Source organism: Triturus cristatus, chromosome 9 (assembly GCF_964204655.1).
Source record: "Triturus cristatus chromosome 9, aTriCri1.1, whole genome shotgun sequence".
NCBI classification, from domain to species: domain Eukaryota; kingdom Metazoa; phylum Chordata; class Amphibia; order Caudata; family Salamandridae; genus Triturus; species Triturus cristatus.
The window spans coordinates 1,259,149,290-1,259,168,661 of record NC_140592.1 but is presented as its reverse complement, the minus strand read 5'-3'; the positions used below and the strand labels follow the sequence as shown (position 1 = coordinate 1,259,168,661).

The following is a 19,372-nucleotide window of genomic DNA, read 5'->3' as shown; positions in this document are numbered from 1 at the left end:
TGGTATTCGCCAACTGTTGGATACATTTTCTGGATCTTTAACGTTCAGTGCTAATATACAACAAGATACAAAAATTGTGCAAGTTATGCTTGAAGTACTAGAAGATGAAGGAATTCAGATTGAGAGTTCGTCTAGACTCAGTTAAAAATGGTAACATAAATGTGAACAGTGTTCGTTAACTTCAAGCACTATAGTTGACAGAGAACGATTTCTATATTTAACACCAGACTGCAAATCTGTACCATTTTCCAAATTACTGAAAGAAGCAGATCACGAGATGATCTGTTCTCGTAAATCAACAATGCTATCTACATTATGCCTACAAAGATATGGAAAATATTTGATTATAATGCTGTAGACCAAATGGAAGAAAAGTGGAAACCAAAATTAAAAATGTTGCTAGTCAAGTATCTATTTCTGGAAGAACTTTTGCAACAGTTGCTATTGTTTTCCATGCTGGAGGTACTACCACAAGTGGACATTATACAGTTTAAAGTGTAATAATGGTTGGAGTCACTGCAACAATACACACTTAGAAATGAAACCAAGATTGTCTTATGAATTACCCAACTCATACTTGATATTTCCGAAACAAAGATTTTAGATACACCATTCAGCTTCGAGGGAAGGTGTAAAGATACTTTAAGGAATTCATACTGGATGCTTTCAAAGCGAAAGTTTGGATACATTATTTGGTGTATTTGGAAAAAGTTCACAGAAACTACGAAGTAAAGGTAAGATTTGAAGATTGGAAATAGTATTGGATGTGTTATTTGCGTTGATTTTGTATTATATTTGTAAGAATTAGGGATTTTTTTTTACAATCTAGTTGATTGTTTTTTTCCCCTGCTGTTTATGATGAAACTACTCTGACATCACTGTGAATAGTGAAGTTAAATAGTAGCTGATGACAGCAAAAAATGGGAGAAAAATTGTTTTCTGAATGTTAAATTATTTTGTATTTAAAAACTCACTAATTTGTGAAGTATATTACATTACATAGTTTTGCAATTTATTTTATGTGGTTGAAAAGTTAGAAAAAACAGTAGTAATGACAAATAGCACAATAACTCATTGTGCCACCCTTCGAGGCACTGTACCCTAACACACACACATACACTGCCCTTGCAGGCAGAGTGTCTGGGTACAAGACAAAACAAAGTCTACATGGCACACATCCCTGTGTGCCATGCCCACAACCTACACTGCCCTGGCACATCAGCCACCCCTCTAGCTGGGTGCCCTATGCCAGTGGTGTGGGCACAGGAGCATGAGCCCTGTGCCCCTACAGTACCCAGGTCCATTCCTGGGCACCAAGTGCAGTGCTGCCATTTAAGAGTACATGGTGCTGAGAGCTCGTCAAACACGAACTGCACAGCACCATAATGTCAACACTGAAGACTGAGAAGTTTGGTATCAAACTTCTCAGCACATTAAACCCGCACTGATGCCAGTGTGGGATTTAATGTACAAAGTACTACAGAGGGCATCTTAGAGATGCCCCCTGAAACCTAACCTACAATCCACGTCTGGTCTGAGAGGCTGCCACAGCAGACATGTTGCTGGACCCCTGGGTGGAGAGCCCCCGCTCTCCTGGGCCTGCAACAATGCACATCCTGGGCGAGGTGCTAGGTCTCCTCCCCCAGGATGGACAGGGGAAAGCTTCAAAAACATGCTTACTCTGTGAGCATCTCCAGGCCACTTGCAGTACCCAGCAAACTGGCCCCCACCGGTTCTAACCCCCACTCTGGCAGGAAAACCCAAATAAGGACCGGGGATGTGCCAGCCTGCCAACCCCACCCCTCAGGTGGGGGAGGCGAGGTGAAGCACATCTCCGGGCGCTCGCAATCTTGAAGATGGAAGGCCCTGCCCAATCAGGACTAGGCTACTGCCCCCCTTCCACAGGAGAGTGGCAGGATAGGGGGTGTACCCACCCCAGGGCAGGGACCCATTGGTCCCTGCCCTTTACCTACCTGTAACGCCCCTTAATCTAGTATTTAAAGGCACCCTGAACCTTCCTTCTCCAGATTCCATATTCCGAAAAAGCGAAGAGCAAGAAGAAAAGACCTGCCGTGCAGTTGCTAAGGAGAGGAAGACACCTACTGCTTTGGCCCCAGCCCTACCGGCCTGTACCCTCGAACCTGCTCCTGCTACATCCCGGCACCTCTTGTGGCCAGCACCCTCACAATACCCGGAGGACCTGGCTACCTTGTGACTGGGACTCCAATGAGCAGTTCTAACCCCTGGCATCAGCCCGGAACCGCGAACACTGCACACTCTGCACCCGCCTGGCCTGTGCCGGAGTGAACAAAGATCAGGAGGACGTCCCCCCGGAGACTGTGACCCCGAATCCGGCACCCAAGGACTCACCTCGACGCTCCAGACGACGCCTGCAGCCTCAGAACCAGGTACTCCCCCAACCGCGATCAACAGAGGGTAAGATTTCCCGACACCAAAAGGCACCCCTGCACCCGGCGCCCTGCGGCCCCCTGTGCCCAACTCCTGGTACCTACCTATCCTCCAACTACCCAACTTACCTCTCGAAGTGGTGGTGGCACCTGAAGAATCTTTGTGCCCGAGCTTGCAGCCTTTGTTCGTCCTGGAACTTTCCCATTGAAATCCATTGAGCACCCGAAGGCTCAAAAGCACCCTGCACCCAGCCGCCCGGAGTGACCCTGGCAGTGTAACCTCTACTCCTACCTACTTCTCCATTTGCCCTAAGCAAGTGACCAGGAGCCCAGCTCCCACAGCTCTTGAGTGTGTGAGACCATTTGCTGACTGTGTACAACAAATGCTTTACATTGTCCTCTGATACGGCCTTACTCTCTAAAGTGGTAGCAGTAAGGTTATATCTAACTTTAACCTCTGGGGACTGTGGACTCTGCACACACTATACCTATTTGGGAACAGTATATACAGAGCCACTTTCTCACACTCATGACATCACTGACTACATCATCCACGTGATAGTCTGACACACCTCTTCACACTAATATAACCTTTAATACACCCACTCTAAAATACAGACTACCATTTTCGAAACCATAGACACCAATACCAGATACTAGATACCCATCCACTGATTCCTATCTATATATTGTGATGCGGACATACACTGATGGTCACTCATACATGCTGTCACTCACCATTTCATCATTATAATATCTACTCATACACCTATACATACATTCATACAGTGCTACTGATCCATAGTTACTCACACATCTCAGTCATGCCAAAAATCAATCACAACACCCATGTATTCACCTATGCAAATATATACAGACCACCCGACTTATTTATACGCACACCACTTTCCTTATTTATATAGATACTATCACATACTTACTCTTATACAATCACTAATACAAGTACACATTTGTGTATATAGACACTCTTGCAATCACGCTCTCACGTATAGTCAATTATACACCCAAACACTCATACTGTCTAAAAGTTACTCACATATATACAACTGAGACATCAATTCACTAATCAACACACCTGTACACAGTTAGCTACCCATACAGCCCTTCCGAGATGTAGTTTTGAATGTATAGAACCAGTGAAACAGCTATTCAGACATGTATGCACAGAGTCAGACACCCCCCACCCAGACACCCATACAGATACTTATACAATCAATAACCCATATAGACACTAATGTAGCTACTCACCAACCCATGCACCTGCTTTCACACTGAGAGACTAATAGAGACATTCACACAGTTTAGTCACTAATCCATGCATTCAGTAACATACGTTCAATCAGTGACTTATAGAGTTAGTCATGCATCTACCAAATAATCCATTTTGGCACTTATACATCGACTCATTCTTCCATAGACCTTGGCATACATATAAGAAAAATATTTACAGTTTACAGAAAAACACATTCACTAGATGACGTCATGAGTGACGTCATGAGTGACGTCATGAGTGACGTCATGAGTGACGTCATGAGTGACGTCATGAGTGACGTCATGAGTGACGTCATGAGTGACGTCATGAGTGACGTCATGAGTGACGTCATGAGTGACGTCATGAGTGACGTCATGAGTGACGTCATGAGTGACGTCATGAGTGACGTCATGAGTGACGTCATGAGTGACGTCATGAGTGACGTCATGAGTGACGTCATGAGTGACGTCATGAGTGACGTCATGAGTGACGTCATGAGTGACGTCATGAGTGACGTCATGAGTGACGTAATATGACACGTCATCAGCAGTACATCGCGAGTGCACGAGTTATAGTTGGCTCAGCTAACTATAACAGGCAAATTTCTCTGGTTTTATACGAGTCAAATGTCAACTACGTCTCTGAAACCTATGGTTTTTTCAGTGAATATAGATATATATACACACACATATATAGGGAGAGATATGGAGAGAAAGTGATAGAAACCGATAAAGAGATCGAGAGCGAGAGATATAGATATATGCGGCCTCTACCTCTGCTGCTGCATCCGTTATAACCTCTCCTGGAGTGGCCCTGTGATGACGTGTGTTGGTGCTGCTGCCTTTAGTAGGCGTTAGATGCTCCAATGAAGGTGGTCTTGGAGCCCCCTCTATAATGGGACCTTTAAAAGGAACCCCATGGAGAAGGTGTTTGGAGAGCTCCAGTCGCCTTCGCTGTGTCAGAGGGATGACATCCTGGAGCATTACCATGTGGAAGTGCTCTGAGCGGATGCATGTACGGAGGGGCCGGAGGTAGAAAAAGGGCCATAACAACCAGTCCATCTTTGGGTTAAGGAAGTACAAGGAGTACATTCCTGTTGCATTGGTGAGGCAGCACGGTCTGTATGGCCTCATCGCAAATGAGTGCCTTTGCTTCTTCTTGGAGGAGGCGCTGATGTTTGTGGGAAGAGGGTGTGTTTGCATGGAGGGATGTTTGGTGGGGTTGCAGTGAGTTCTAAGGGGTAACGCTGCCCTATAATGAAGAGAACCCACATATCTGAGGATCTCTTGCCATCATATCAGAAAACCCTGTAGTCATTATCCAACAGGTGAAATGGGATCAGGGGAGGGGAAAAGGAGAGAGTCACTGCTTGGCAGTGGCAGCTCCCTTAGCGCTTTCGCCTTTCCCTCTACCCTGGGTGCTGCTTCTATAACCTCCCCTTTATTAGACCCGTGAAGGGGTCTGCTGTTGCTTTGACCTCTGCTAGGAGGTGGCGTCTTCAGTTGAGGTGGTATTAGACTACTCCTCTGTACTGGGACTTCCGGAATGAATACAGGGAGAAGGAGTTTGGAGAACTCCCATAGCCTTTGCCGTATGAGACCTTTTTGGGATTTTTCGAACATCTGCTCAACCTGCGGGCAGAAGAGGAGCTCCCATGGAAGGCCAGGTGGAGCAAGTGGCTGGAGCTAGAAAAATGCAGCCAGGCATAGTGGCGACTGACACTAGAATTTATCATTTATACCGCACACTGCAGTGTCAGCTGCGTCAATGCCACACCAAATGGTGGTGTTGGAAATTAGTTTCCCTTCAGAAACTTAGCACATGCCCCCATTTTTTGTAAAGATCTGGGAGTTGTTGGAGGAGCTCCTCCATCTCGTCCCAGTGTGCCTGATCATACTTGGGAGAGCAGGTTGACCGAGCTGACGATGCGCCAATGGGTCGCGGACGGAGCGGTCACTCGCTTACTCCTGCATCTATCTTCCTGCTTGCATGGTCTGGTGGGGGTGCGTCCCAGTCGCCTGGGCATTAGAACATTTAAAGGCTGCATGGACTACAAGATAGTCCAGAGTTAGTTGACCCTTGATGCATCAGAGGGTGAGGGCTTGTACCCCCACCTTTAACCGGCCCCTTAAAGACCTCAAGAGTGGTTTTAAGCTTTCCGTTGAACATGAGTAATTGCAAATAGAGTTGGGGTGGAGGATAGAGTCTCCACAATAAAGTCCTGACCCTTCTGGACCTTATATAATTAGACCTTGTGGAAGGCGGCAGTAAATTCAGAACGTCATTGTAGGAGGGAGAGTCATTTGGTGGGGATGGCCTGGCAGAATATAGATTTGAACGGATATCCCAGGAAGGTCGACATCATAGTGGTCCTCCTGTGGCTCAACATCTGATGAGTCATAGGAAGCCTATCCACCCCCAGAAGCCTATCCACCCCCATGGAAGAGTGTGGGAAACCCTCTGGCGATTGAGGCAGAGGGGCTCCTTGTAGCTGAGGTGATGCTGGGAATGGGAGGAGGAAGTGAAGGAGGACAAGGAGGATGGTGATTAGGAGGTATCGCAATAGGGCTCGGATTCCTCTTGGCAGGAGGTTCAGGCTCTTTACCAGCAGCTTCTTCAGAAGCCAGTTTCCTGGAAAATTGAGGCTTTGGTGGAGGTTGAGTGAGGATCCTTCAAGTCTGTGTGGATAAGGATCTGCTTCTGCCGGGCACCAACCTAATCCTGAAGGCACAGCAGGATGGGCTGTTCTTGGTCCTATGATGATATGGAGGACAGCGGATTCATCACCAGACACTTTGGTGCTAAAGCTGGTTTAGGGCTTGTCTGCAGCACAGAAGGATTAGCTCCGATGGGAACATCTGAGCCAAAGATGGCCTCAAGAGCACCCTCGATGCTAGCGCTGGAGTCTTCTGCGCTGTTTCAGCACCAAAGGCTAGCTCAGCATTGGGTCCGAGACGTGGCCCTCAGACAATGGCAGACCGTAAGCCTGAGGTTGGGTTTTAGGGCTCAATGACAGGTCGGTGGAGGGAGGGACATCTTATTCACAGTCGAGGTCTTCAACTAGACTGGGAGGGCCTGGTGTTTCTTGGTCTTGACTCCGAGCTGGGCTCAAGACTGAATAGAGACTGCTTGGCCGAGGTCTGACTGTGGCCCCTTCCTCAATATCTTGATCCCTGAAGAGGTCAGAGTGGTCTCCCTGCGGCTACGCTTTGTGTTGTCAAGCAAGGTGTCAATAGCAACAATAACCCATACTATTCTTCGAGCGAAAAGGGAGGCAGTTGGAGTAGAAGGCCTAGTCATATTGCGAGGACAGACAAAGGTAACAGAAAAAGGTTGCAAACCTGGTGATTGTCTGTCCAGGGGTTATTTGCTAGACATCGTGGACAGTACTAGAAAAGTGCCCTTTCCATCACTGGTCCAACATTCTTATGGAAGACGATGGAGTAGGCTCTGAAAGAGTGAAGGCGCCAGGAGGGGCATAGAGTAGATCTCGGTCATCGAGGGTGACAAGTACCAGATGATGTCGAAGAGAGTGCTATGCACACTGTTTAACCAACTGGTCTGGAGAAACCAAATCCGAGAACGACCACCAAAGGCATCGACCCGGAGCTCGGTGGAGAAACATCCAAACCTGATGGCAGCGAAAAACAATTCAACAATGGAGCCGATGCCCACACACATTTCCAATATGTGGAGTCACTATACCTCGAGACTCGAAAAATGTATTCAAAGAAAAACAAGTTACACCTGTCAGAGCCCAACACTAATTGGCAGAAGTATGTGGATCATGTGCATCTACAGCTACACAAACCATGAACACCAAATTTTCTGTGCCTAATGCAGGGCCTGGTTTGTCCTGATCTTAACTCCAGCAAATTCAAGTGGAGACAGGCCTTTGCTGAAGACCAGAGTACTCTGATCTCCGCCTCTCCCAGATGGCCTCTCCAACCCAGCAACGATGCATCCGTCACAACTGTTAGCTCTATGTAGGGTCAGGAAAGGGGTTTGCCATTGGCCCAATTGCATTCAAGTAGCTGCCAATGCAGATCTGTTGCAGGCTCTTCACTGGTAAGACAAAGGGGAACACATCTGTGTTGTGGCCTACTTATAACTACAGGGAATGCCTGTGGACTATAGGATGGGAATGTGGAGGTATGCGTCCTGCAAGTCCATTGCTACTTTCCAGTCTCCTGGATATAGGGCAGAGAGGACTAGGAACATGGTGTGCATTTTGAACTTATCTTTCTGAAAGAAGTTCAAAAGTAGAAAATCTAGGACAGGACAAAAGCCTGTCCTTTTTAGCATCAGAAAATAATGAGTAGCAACCACTCCTAATCTCTGAAGCTGGCACCCTCTATATTGCTCCTTTGCCCAACAGAGCCTGAACTTCTCTGAGTATGAATAAGTGGTACTCAGGTATGGGGGTTATGCCCTAGGATATAATACAGTACTGCTGGCTCTGTTGCGAGGATTCTGCACATACACATAACTATGCAAAGGAAAACAGGACCTTGGTGTATAGGGGTTGTACCTTCCTACCACCTTAGTACCCAAAATCACAAACTGATTAGCTATAGTGTCTCATTAGTCCTCCTACATAATCACAAAGCGACAAATGATTAGACAACTCAGAACACAACACTCCTGACTTGGTCGGGAATCGCGTTAGCAAGACATACCCTTTTGCTCGCTCACTCCTACTTGTAAACAATAAGAATTGTAGGATTCACGGTTATAGTTCAAAATGTTTATTTTAACTAATATGCTCTATAAAGCAGTATCAGAGCCACTACCAGTAGCGAAATGCATAAACCTAAAACAGTTAGCATTGTTACAGTTCCATAGAATATAAAGGGGGATGTCATCCATAGACAGTGGAAAAAGGACTATAAGGCCTAACCACCCTCCCCTTGGTAAAGTGAAGATTATTATTTTTTAAAGGAAGATCTCTGGGCTTTGTCAGCAGACCCCATACCTTAGTGCCTAGATGGAAGATTTACATCATAGGAACAGCATAGCTCTCCTCCCTGGAAAGGTCCCTCTCAGAGTGTGTGTATTGAACAACATGCATCCCCGTAATATCAAAGCACGAGCTTCCAGCAGTGCAGCTGTGTTAAGATGTTTGTGTAGGTGCGAGGGACTGACCAAAACAGAAGGGGCAATGTTTATCGACCTTGCACGTCGTGTTCAGATGAAACTCCAGGAATAAGCAGAGAACGCAAAAAGCAGACAGTTCTCATGTGAAAGGCATAAACGGAGTCTTGCAAAATAAAGTCATGTAGTAACGTGCGCAAAAGCAGCATCATGGCAGCAGAGCTCATGCTAACTTAGCAATGTCGACAATGACCCTAACGGCCATTTAGCAGCTCAAGATCCGTGTCAGAAGATATGGAATGAATGTCAATGAAGAGGTGGCGACTATATACAGGCATTAATGCCACATCCAAGGCATGACTGAGCAGATGTGGAGCTGCACAATGCACATAAGGAATTGCTTCAAAGTTTAACTCAGTCCGACACCTGGGTAAATTCCCAATGTGAAGAATCTGTGGTTGGAGTGTTTGTTTTTAGTTTCTCTATCCTATTATGGTTAGGATGGGTGAGGGTTTGGTGGATAAATTAACTCTGCCTTCCAAGTGCTATCAACACCGTAGGTCAAGGATGCACTCGTTTTAGAGCGAGTAAATGGTCCTCCTCATTCAAGGGAAAAAGTTTATCCAGGATACCATCTTATTTTTAGGTGTTTTACACAAATGTGCAACTAATTTAATGCGAGAATGGTTTAGTGGCCCTTGTGCCTGACTTGTTGGAGAGCTACGGAGAGATACCTTGTTTTCTTTGTGAGAGAATACCATACAGCTTTCAGTGATTTGGGAGCCATGCCAGTAAAGCAGCTTCTGGAAAGGGCCAGGTTGATAGGCTACATTTCTTATATTTGACATTAACATCTATACACCATTTTGATCTGTTTAGTGAGGTGAAATACCCATCTATGATGGTACATCCTGACTGAAAAACAAGTGTTCATGATTCTTCAAGCTGTAGTAAATGTGTCCCCCAATGACTAACAAAGAAATCGCCGTTTTCAGTAATAAATGCAGGCAAGTAAACAAAATATCAAAAGGGTGCCAGCTTCATTTAACTAAGTGCAGAAAACATCCTGCTTAATCAAGAGGGCTACTTTTCACCCAGTTTGCGATAGTCAGTTGCTTACAGAACAAACATTTGCAATGCATTAGGTCTCGCATTTACGCGAGTTTGAGTTATTAACATTGCAAATAACAATGCCTATTGGCATTGTCATTTACAATGCCAATAGCTTTAACTCGTGTAACTGCGAGACCTATTGCATTGCAAATGCTTGTTATCTTAAGTGTTTTAAGCCACGCCCTTAATTACATTGGCTACTCCCCTTTGAGAGACCCCCAGTTTTTTCATCCCACTTAAAGCCCTGCTTAACACTCATAAGGTCCCAAAGGCAAGACCTATTAGCTATGCCAATGCTTGTTTTTCAAAAATGCAGCCAGGAAGCTTCGCAGAAAGGTTTCATTTTTTCCAGTCAATGTTTTCGTTTTACAATGGAAAATAATTCTCACAACCTCCTTCTCTCAATGTAGATGTGTCAGTAAGTTTGCTACGTGGCGGATATTTCAATTACCTCTTCTGCAAAGTACCAAGGCATACATTTTGAAGCCATCTCGAAAGAACGTATTTCAGAAAACAAATATCGCCGAAGCCAACATACAGGCCTCCTACTTACTGCTCTTTTATATAATGTAGCGAACTGTAAAGCGAAGGTAGTACCTAAGGTCTTGATAAAGTAAATGTTTACTCTTCCTCGTAGTCCCTCCCACCTCTTCGCCTCAGAGCTGTGTGGCCGTAGTTTGAAAGTCTGGGGCAGAGGAGATGTAATCTAGCCTTGATTAAGAAACTCAAGTGTACCCCCAGCGGGTGAAGCGAAGATTTGCCTGCTAATGGCCTGTGAACCGATGCTAATGAGACCTTCAATATGTAAATCTGGGAGTTCAAAGGGGACTACGGGGTAGAGAAGCTGCGGGTGGCAGCTCGTCGCCGAGTGAGTGTATTACTGCCAATTATCAGGGTCTTCTGATAAACCATGCCTGCTGTAGGATATGAGCTCTGCAGACTGCCCTCCCAGGGCGGTGTCCAGCCCGGCGAGATAAAGCCCCAGAGTCAGGAGAGGGGCATTTGTGGAGCTTTTCTGGCGTAATGTCCAGAGCTGCCGTCTTCAGAGGGAGGGAGCCAAGTTCGAGTCTGGGCATGAGCTTTAACAAAACAATTAATGAGTCATTGTGTAACGTAACTGCTGCTCATGTAAAGCCCTCCAATACTTTGGGGTCGAGTTCGTGCGATATAAAACTGCAATTTTTTTTTTTCTAAAAACAGAAGAACCATCCATCAAGGTGTCACATGTGGCAACTTGGTCCCCTGATGTAGCGAAATGCACATACTGATGTTAATCTTCGTATGTGGGACACCGGGAGTAGACATCGAATTATCCTCCTATGGAGGAAGTGATGGGAGGTGCATACTGTATTAGGAGAGTCGTAAAAACGCTTTGTTATGATATAATAAAGCCAAGTCCCTAACAGCCTGTTGGACTGCGGTTGCTGCTCCAGAGTCATGTTTGCTGTACTGTGCAGACAACAGTGGCGTAATGCAAAACAAGCGCGCACTGAAGCTGACGAAGTGGGAGTGGGAGGGGGGAGTGGGGGCGGGCACGCAGGCTGCCAAATGGTGCGCTGAAAGTGATCGCGATCGCGATCACATCACGGCGAAAGTGAAAGCAAACGAGTGCTTTCAGGCCTCCAAATGGTGCGCGCGCCCGGACGGCGCACATGCACTGTACTTTTGAAATATTGCGTCATCTATCGTTGTGTTGACTGGACAGTTTTAGTGAGCAGCATTGCTCACATGGCCAAGTACGCCGCAATATTGCATGAGTGTCAAAAGCACAGTATGTAATAATGTTAACATTAAAAGCTTATGATCCTGGCAAAACTTGTGCTGTGCAAATTCGCAATGTAGTTTAATGGCACGGCAAGATGCAAATGTCTTTGAGAGTCACAGTGTCAATATTGTGATTACGTATGAATTGCAAGAAAAGGGGGGATGGCAAAGAGGTTCTACATTATTCTTGGAATCTGAAGGAAATGTATAAATGCTGTAGGATTTATCCAGTAGGCTCCTGGCTGCCCTTGTAAGTCGGCAAGGATTCTCATAGTAGAAGCTGTCTGTGACTGACAGCAGTGGAGAAACAGACACATTGGTGAAGCAGACACTGCTCTCATGGGATGCTGCATGCTTCCCCTGATGCCCTCTCCGAAGAATTTATTTTGGCACTGCAACCCTCGTCCTTGCAAGTGTACAAATAGAAGTTTTCTCCCAGCAGGCCTTTTGGGCACTTGCAACATCAGCTCAAATTAAGCACTGCTTGCAAACATCCTCTGTGCTGGATTGATACATCCTGTAAAGACCAAATAAGTGGCTGTTCACGTCGCAATGTTTCGCTGTGATAACACCCGCCTAACGGTGTAGCTGTCATTGGTGCAGCAGGGGCAGTGCCACTGAGGTCCATAGTCTTGAGGGCCCTTTAAACCCTGTAAATGCTGTTGTATATTACTATCCCAACGGCAGTCAAAGTGGCTATTTTCCATGCTTCCACTAGGGCCTATGGCATCCTCACTACGTTACTGACCCAGACAATACATCAGTCTCAACATGTTCCTTAAGAAGTGTTCGATGCTCGGGGGTTTCAGCCTCGCGTAAATTAACAAGCAGGCAGCAACCCTTTCTGTGCCAGGCAGTTGCACTCAACATTTTTTGCTTACCTTTATTTGAGAATGTGCGCTTCAGGAATGTGCTTTGTGGTGCACCACCATGTTTACTAGCACAACACAAATTCCATGTGTCACAAGATAAATTAACATATTTTGTTTTCATTTCACTGGTTGAAATTCCATTCTGAAATCTGTGGAAAGGCGTTTTGCTAGTTTCAGTTGCTGCACTGGGTTTTACAGCATTACGTATTGTATGCCCAGTAGGAAAATATAAGGGGAATTTTACAAGTTAACAAAAAAATATGTAGTAGAAAGGCACTGGCACGATAAACAGTTTAAAAATGCAAGCAAATCGATTTAGCTGGAAATGTCTTCATAGCAGATCTTTAGATGTTCAAAAACTCACATCCCAGAAAACATTCACACCAGGTGCAGAGAAATAAAACAAACCCCAGCCTGATGCATCGGTGTAGACTTGTGTTTAGATGAGAATGTCAAAATAATATTTTTTCAGATTCTCTGTTAGACACAACTTAAATGTGCAACAGCTGCCGAAAATGTAATATTCGCATCTGCATTTATCACAAACCCGGGTGTGTGTGCACAACTTAATGATTCGGCATAACAATGACTGAAATACGACAGCTGTGCAAACGACGGTGCACAAATCAGTGTTTGCATGACAGCATATTGTTTCTGACATGGCTCCTTGACGTATGGCACATTTTCCACATGATGCACACGGACATGTACAAATTGTTCTTTTACCCCACCCGTGCACACGTCTAGAGGGGTTGAGAGGGGTGTCACCCTGGTCCACTGTATTCACCACCCCTCCACGGAATCAGGAGGAAAGCAGAAGTCAAGAACTGTCACAAAGAACTTGAAAATGGACCAACGCTCGACCCCATCCCAAAATAGATCGTGCAAACAGCAAAGCGCCTGTTTTGGGGAAAAAGTAGGCTGGAACTGTGATATTTTTGTACATTATGTAACTAGGCCCTTCAGAAGCCTGGGAGGGGCAGGGGTCATTATTCTACAGGCCCCGTGCATGTTGAGAGCCCGTGTCCATACTGTATTATGAGAATCGTAAAAACGCTTTGTTATGATATAATAAAGCCAAGTTCCTAACAGCCTGTTGGACTGCGGTTGCTGCTCCAGAGTCATGTTTGCTGTACTGTGCAGACAACAGTGGCGTAATGCAAAACAAGCGCGCACTGAAGCTGACGAAGTGGGAGGGGGGGAGTGGGGGCGAGCACGCAGGCTGCCAAATGGTGCGCTGAAAGGGATCGTGATCGCGATCGCGATCACATCACGGCTAAAGTGAAAGCAAACGAGTGCTTTCAGGCCTCCAAATGGTGCGCGCGCCCGGACGGCGCACATGCACTGTATTTGGAGGCCTGAAAAGCCACTGTTTGCACTTCCAAAACTCGCTTACTATAAGTCTCGCCAGAACAGCGCTAAAGCGCTGGTCAGGCGAGACCTAAAAAGCACTGCAGGGTCACAAATGTATCAGAAACTGCCTGTGCTCCTATCTAACAAACTAACCCATGCCCTAAATAAACTTTTCAATACAGTAAAATCCATTATAGTAATCTCAACCATCCTGTACCTTTGGGTACGTATATGGTATTTCTATAGTATGGACCCATTTGAAAAGCCAGCAGAGCGCAGCAAAAGGCCAATGACCAGCATTACTTTTACGAGGGATAGTACCATACGATTCAAGCATTACGTACCATAGTTACCATTCTGGGCAGTCTGACGCACAGAATGGCCAATGAATGAACACAGTTAAGGCGTCCTACCGATTCTAAGCACTGATCTAAAACCGATCAAGAGGAAACTTACTAGTATAATCTCACCAACAGTTCTGACGCATCTTTTTTAGTATGCATTTTTATTTTGGACAGTGTCCTGAAGCACCCCTCGCATGATCTTTAGGTTTGTGTCTCAGACAGATATCATAAAAAAGAATCAAAAATATAGGACCACATCTAATTTCAGAAAGCATGAACACTATCAAAATCAATCTAAGTTCAACTGGCGCAGGTTTATAACTTGCTTCCAGACTACCATTCTGACCATTCCATCTCATTTGGATATTAAGGGCACGCCAGATGCCTTGTGGGTTTGCGCTGGAGACTGTAAAACCTGCATCGACACTAAAACAGGACACCACACTCCATCCATCAAGAAAAACTACCACTATCATGCTCAAGACCATAATGCAATAACTGTCCTAATATATATTGTGCGACCTCTCCAAAGTGACATTAAGGAAAAAAAACTCCACTATGTTTTTATTGACCTTGGAAGGAAGAAAGGCAGAATCCGACGACAAGCTAGTTATTGATAGCTGAAGGATGTATAGCAATGGAGAAGTTACATAAGCCCATATCAACATTCAATAGTAAATAGATCACTTGCCAACAAGACACTATCGTTTAACAGTTCAATTCATACAATGGCCCAGCACTACGCTGCAGACGTATGCCATTATGCAAAACAAAAGTTCAAGGAAACCCTTAAATACTTACTTTTCTGGGATGTGGATACCCAACCGCAACATTTCTTCCTGAAAGACATCTTTATTGTTGCATACTGTACACCTGAAGAAAAACACTCCAGCGCTAAGAGCTTGGTACTGTGGAGAGAGAACAGAGCGACATCAAGGCATTGGCACCCGACTGATCCACTCTAATAAATACCAGGAGCAACACACCCCACCCCAGGTTACAGGATACTAGATTTAACACTAAACATGACTGAAGAGTAGGGCCACTGGCTTGATAAATTGAACAACCCGACCACTTCACATAGGCAGCCGTTAACCCAACTGAGCCGACTACGTCTTGTTGGCAAAACTAGAAGTGTACAAAAAAAAAAATGGTCTGCGTTGTGTCCCCCCTCAACGTTGTGTCCCCCCTCAACCCCCCAGTTTCAAGAGCATCATAAATGGGTTCAAAAGCTCACCCGCAGATGACCGATTTGAACAACTTTAAGCTGCCCTTACAAATTACAATATAAAGTGAAGCCAACCACATCATGGAATCACAAATATTACAATTGGACAGTCAGCATTACTGAAGGTTTTGGGATACATAGGTTTGCTGCAAGGATCCCAACAGCATATCCTCGGTTTTTATCAATTTGGTCTTGTCCTGCTTTGGTGCCATGAGACTACACTCCCTAAGGGGGTACTTGACTAGACTAAAAGACAGCAAGAATATCTTAATCCTTCCTGAATCCTTTCAATTAGCACAACTGTCTGGCAGAGCCTACCATCACTCAAAAGTAAATACACACAAGATGGAAACAGTCTAAGCAGGAGGGCTGAAATCTGCTACTGGAAAAGGAATCTAGAGAAAGTAGACCATTCCATTACAAGTTTGACAACACCGATCTTCTCAGAGGTTGTTTCCCATAGAATCCCTACGCAAAGCTAGGCAGTCTGGTAATCAACGTTTTGGCATTTTTTTGCTCACTCTCGCTCAAATCTAGGCAGTCTTTCCAGCCCCATAGATGAGTCATGGATGTCAAGTTCTAGTCTTGTGGGAGGCACGTGGCACAGGGTTGAGAACTCCCCTGGCAGAAAGTCCTGCGTTTCAACAAGGGTTTCCAACTCTATTATCCCAGAGACAAAGCAGCCGTTAAAAAGGCCATTTATATAATTACAGGTTTGTTGGTGACCACAATGTCCACGCTAGATTGTAAAGAATGCAGAGAAACTATAGACAAGGCTTCACATCCTGCACACTTAATTCTCTTGATGTTGCACAGATGCACATGGATGACACGGGCCCACTCCTGTCTGAAAAAAATAAAAAGTCTGGAACTAAAATGTGACCCCTTGTGAACGATAGTGGTATAAACAGAAAGTAGTCTGCCCTAGAAGAAAGGTATTTAATTAACACTGGACACACTTCAGGACCCAAGTGAGCATGCCTCTTGCTTTCATAGCTGGTCACAGACAAACATCTGCACACAGGCATAAAGGGAAAAGACCGATTAGACGGAAGAACACCTCTTTTCGTTCTCCAATTCTTACACGCTCGTTCCTATTTGCAGACTTACTTAGCCAGGGCAGAGAGACACTGCATAATGCCAACTCCTTAAAGAGCAGCAAAGAAAAGCCATATAGGAAAGAAATTTCAGAGTAATGCCGTCTTGTGTCCCAGCACCACAACCTGTAATAAAGGCAGTTAAACTGAAAGTGTCAAACAATAGAGTGACAGTAGCACATTCCCAGAAGACTAATTACATTTGTGCATATTCACTTAAAGAACTTTGGCAACTGGAAGCAGGCAGAATGCAGTAACTTTATTTGCTCTGATCAGCACCTCTCACCTGTAAGCAGTCTCGGTGGAACCAGGCAGCCTTGCAGCACGGGCTGTGCAGGATGTTGTAGGAAGGGCGATGCGGTACAATTTCCAGGCATATGGTGCAGGTGGAAGAGCCTCGGTCTTGTACGCACTTCTGAAATGGGCGATGGCCAGGGCAGAATGACCTACAAGGCACAAGTCAAATACTCAAGCGATGGCCTTGGACAACTGCGAACACAAATGAGGGCATCTGCAGGATGCTAAGTAAAATAGGCCACCAATCCTTTCATTACCCACCCCAAACAGGAAGGCTGCTGACAAACATGTGAACAGAAGCACCCTTCTGAATGGAATGTTTGGGGATGTATGCTCAATTTGTATGAGGACTGTCCAAGTTAACTCTGGGTCAAGAGGTGGATCAGTCCATGTCAAAGATCATAAACAGATCAGATGTATGCTGCCCAACTCTGCTACAAGATTCACTTTTTTTACAGACCCATTGATTTCACAAACTGGCGAAGAGGATGGGATTCAAACCCATGTGTGGTTTGTGAAGAGTTTGCCCAATCAGCATTCAAAAAATCCACTTTGATGCAAGGCGGAACACAAACTGGCAGCCAATTTAGAGTAGGGCAAATGCCACAAAAAACTAAATTAGGAAAACATTTGAGTCAGGTGAACAAAATGAAATCAAAAAGGAAAGTTTGTTAATGCTTTATAAACAGTAAAGAAACACAACAAATTAATTGAATAAACCTTTCTTTGAAAAAAAAAGCCACGAGTGACACAAAGTGCAGCACTAACAACTTTCGCAGAAACAAACATACAACAATGAGAACATATTTCTAAGAATCACATTTTGCAGATTTCTCCCTCTCAACATGACAGAACAGACTTTTGCTCCCAGAGTTGAAAGATGGAGAGGAAGATTTGAGCCATTTCTAAAGCCAACTGTAAAGGACATTCTGACTAGCAAGCTGGAGACTTACTACGAAATCTTGTGAAGTAGAAGATTCAATCACGACAATTTCAGAACAAAAAGACAATACCTATTGAGGATAAAATGCCTTAATGAGAAGTTCAATCTTCAAAGGAAGATTTTGAAATATACTTGCATATGTTTACTACAATACTAAAAATATATATTCTCAGGAATACTCAATGATAACTGCACTGCTGCATCCATTAATCAAAAAAGGAAAAGTGCTTCAGTGGAATAATATGAAGATGATTTCAGAAGTTTAAAGAAGAAAATCTTCTGCTCCCTATTTAGCATATTTCGATCTCACGATTTGCATTAAACTAACGGTGGATGCCAGCACAGTGGGCTTGGGGGCAATACTGGTACAACTTAAGCCAGGAAGACCCAAGCAATAATTTCTCATACTGAAAGAAATGTAACAGATTTTGAAAAAAGTTTTGGGCGATAGTACATACATGAAATAAATAAAATACCAAAAGATAGAAAGATTTGACTACTGCAATAGGTTTTCCAGAGTATGTCAAAAAAGAGAAGGAAAGGTTATGTACTTTTAGCTCTGACAGAGCATTGTAGGAATCCCCATTGAAGTAAAAAACGTGAATAATTTCCTGCTGAGTGCGTGGACCTCAAAACACTTCTACACAGTTTTCATTCCATGAAAATAACATTACAGAGAGTGTCCAGGAGTTCCTGAATAATCGTACATATTGAAAGTGTATCAGAGCTGTCATTTTTCTCCTTAATGTCTATAACCTTACCATAACCCTTTCTGAAAAGTAGGTAGACAAAATTATGAATTCAGCAAGGGATAATTTGTGTAGATCCTTCAAGTTTTGATTAAAAAGAACATAACAGTCAACAAAAATTGAAAACGAGTTGAAAAAACAGCCATTTATGCCAACGTTTTCACCTGTTACTTCCTCGAAGTAGGACATTTTTTAAAGCAATATACTGTTCTATCCGATGCACCCTTCTGGTTATGGGGATATATAGGACTTGCAGGTTCACCAAGAACCAGAGAAACCCAGAGACAATAACTGAGCTGCATCTTGCAATGGTTTTTCCTTGTGTTCCGGTTATATAGCAATTCTTTTGGAAAAATAGATAAAGGACAGCTATGTATTTCCTTAATGGTAACAAAATATAGAGTTTAGAAGCAGTAGCTATTTGTACATCTCCGAAATTGTGTGTACCAATACTAGCATGTGAATTACAGGACATTTGTGAAAGTGACTTTTCTTCTTTTACACATTGTCCTACATTTGGAAGGCAAAAATGCATAGAAAGTCAATTAGTAATAACAGTTTCTCTACTATTCTGTCTTCTCCTAAGTCTCCCAATAAAAATAGTACCTCACTTGTGTGGGTAGGCCTAGTGCCCGTGACAGGAAACTGATCAAAACGCAACATGGACAAACCACATTTTTACAGTGAAAACCAACCCTTTTTTTCCCTACAAAGTGCCTAGCTGTGGATTTTTAACCCTACCTCTGCCGGCACCTAGGGAAACCTAGTAAACCTATACATTTTTTAAACTGGACACCCGGGAGAATCCAGGAAGGGGTGACTTGTGTGGCTCTTACC

General features: G+C 44.4%; 1 protein-coding gene across 2 annotated transcripts in view; it reads right to left on the bottom strand.

Annotated features, from left to right (window-relative positions):
• The window catches only part of G2E3 (G2/M-phase specific E3 ubiquitin protein ligase), a 504,970-nt gene that overhangs the window by 212,623 nt on the left and 272,975 nt on the right, over positions 1–19,372 (bottom strand). For both annotated transcript variants that reach the window (XM_085627367.1, XM_085627368.1), the window contains 2 exons: positions 16,833–16,992; positions 15,023–15,129 (listed from right to left, as the gene is read on the bottom strand). In XM_085627367.1, coding sequence (XP_085483493.1) covers positions 15,023–15,129; positions 16,833–16,992 — 267 coding nt within the window. The remainder of the gene's footprint in view (positions 1–15,022; positions 15,130–16,832; positions 16,993–19,372) is intronic.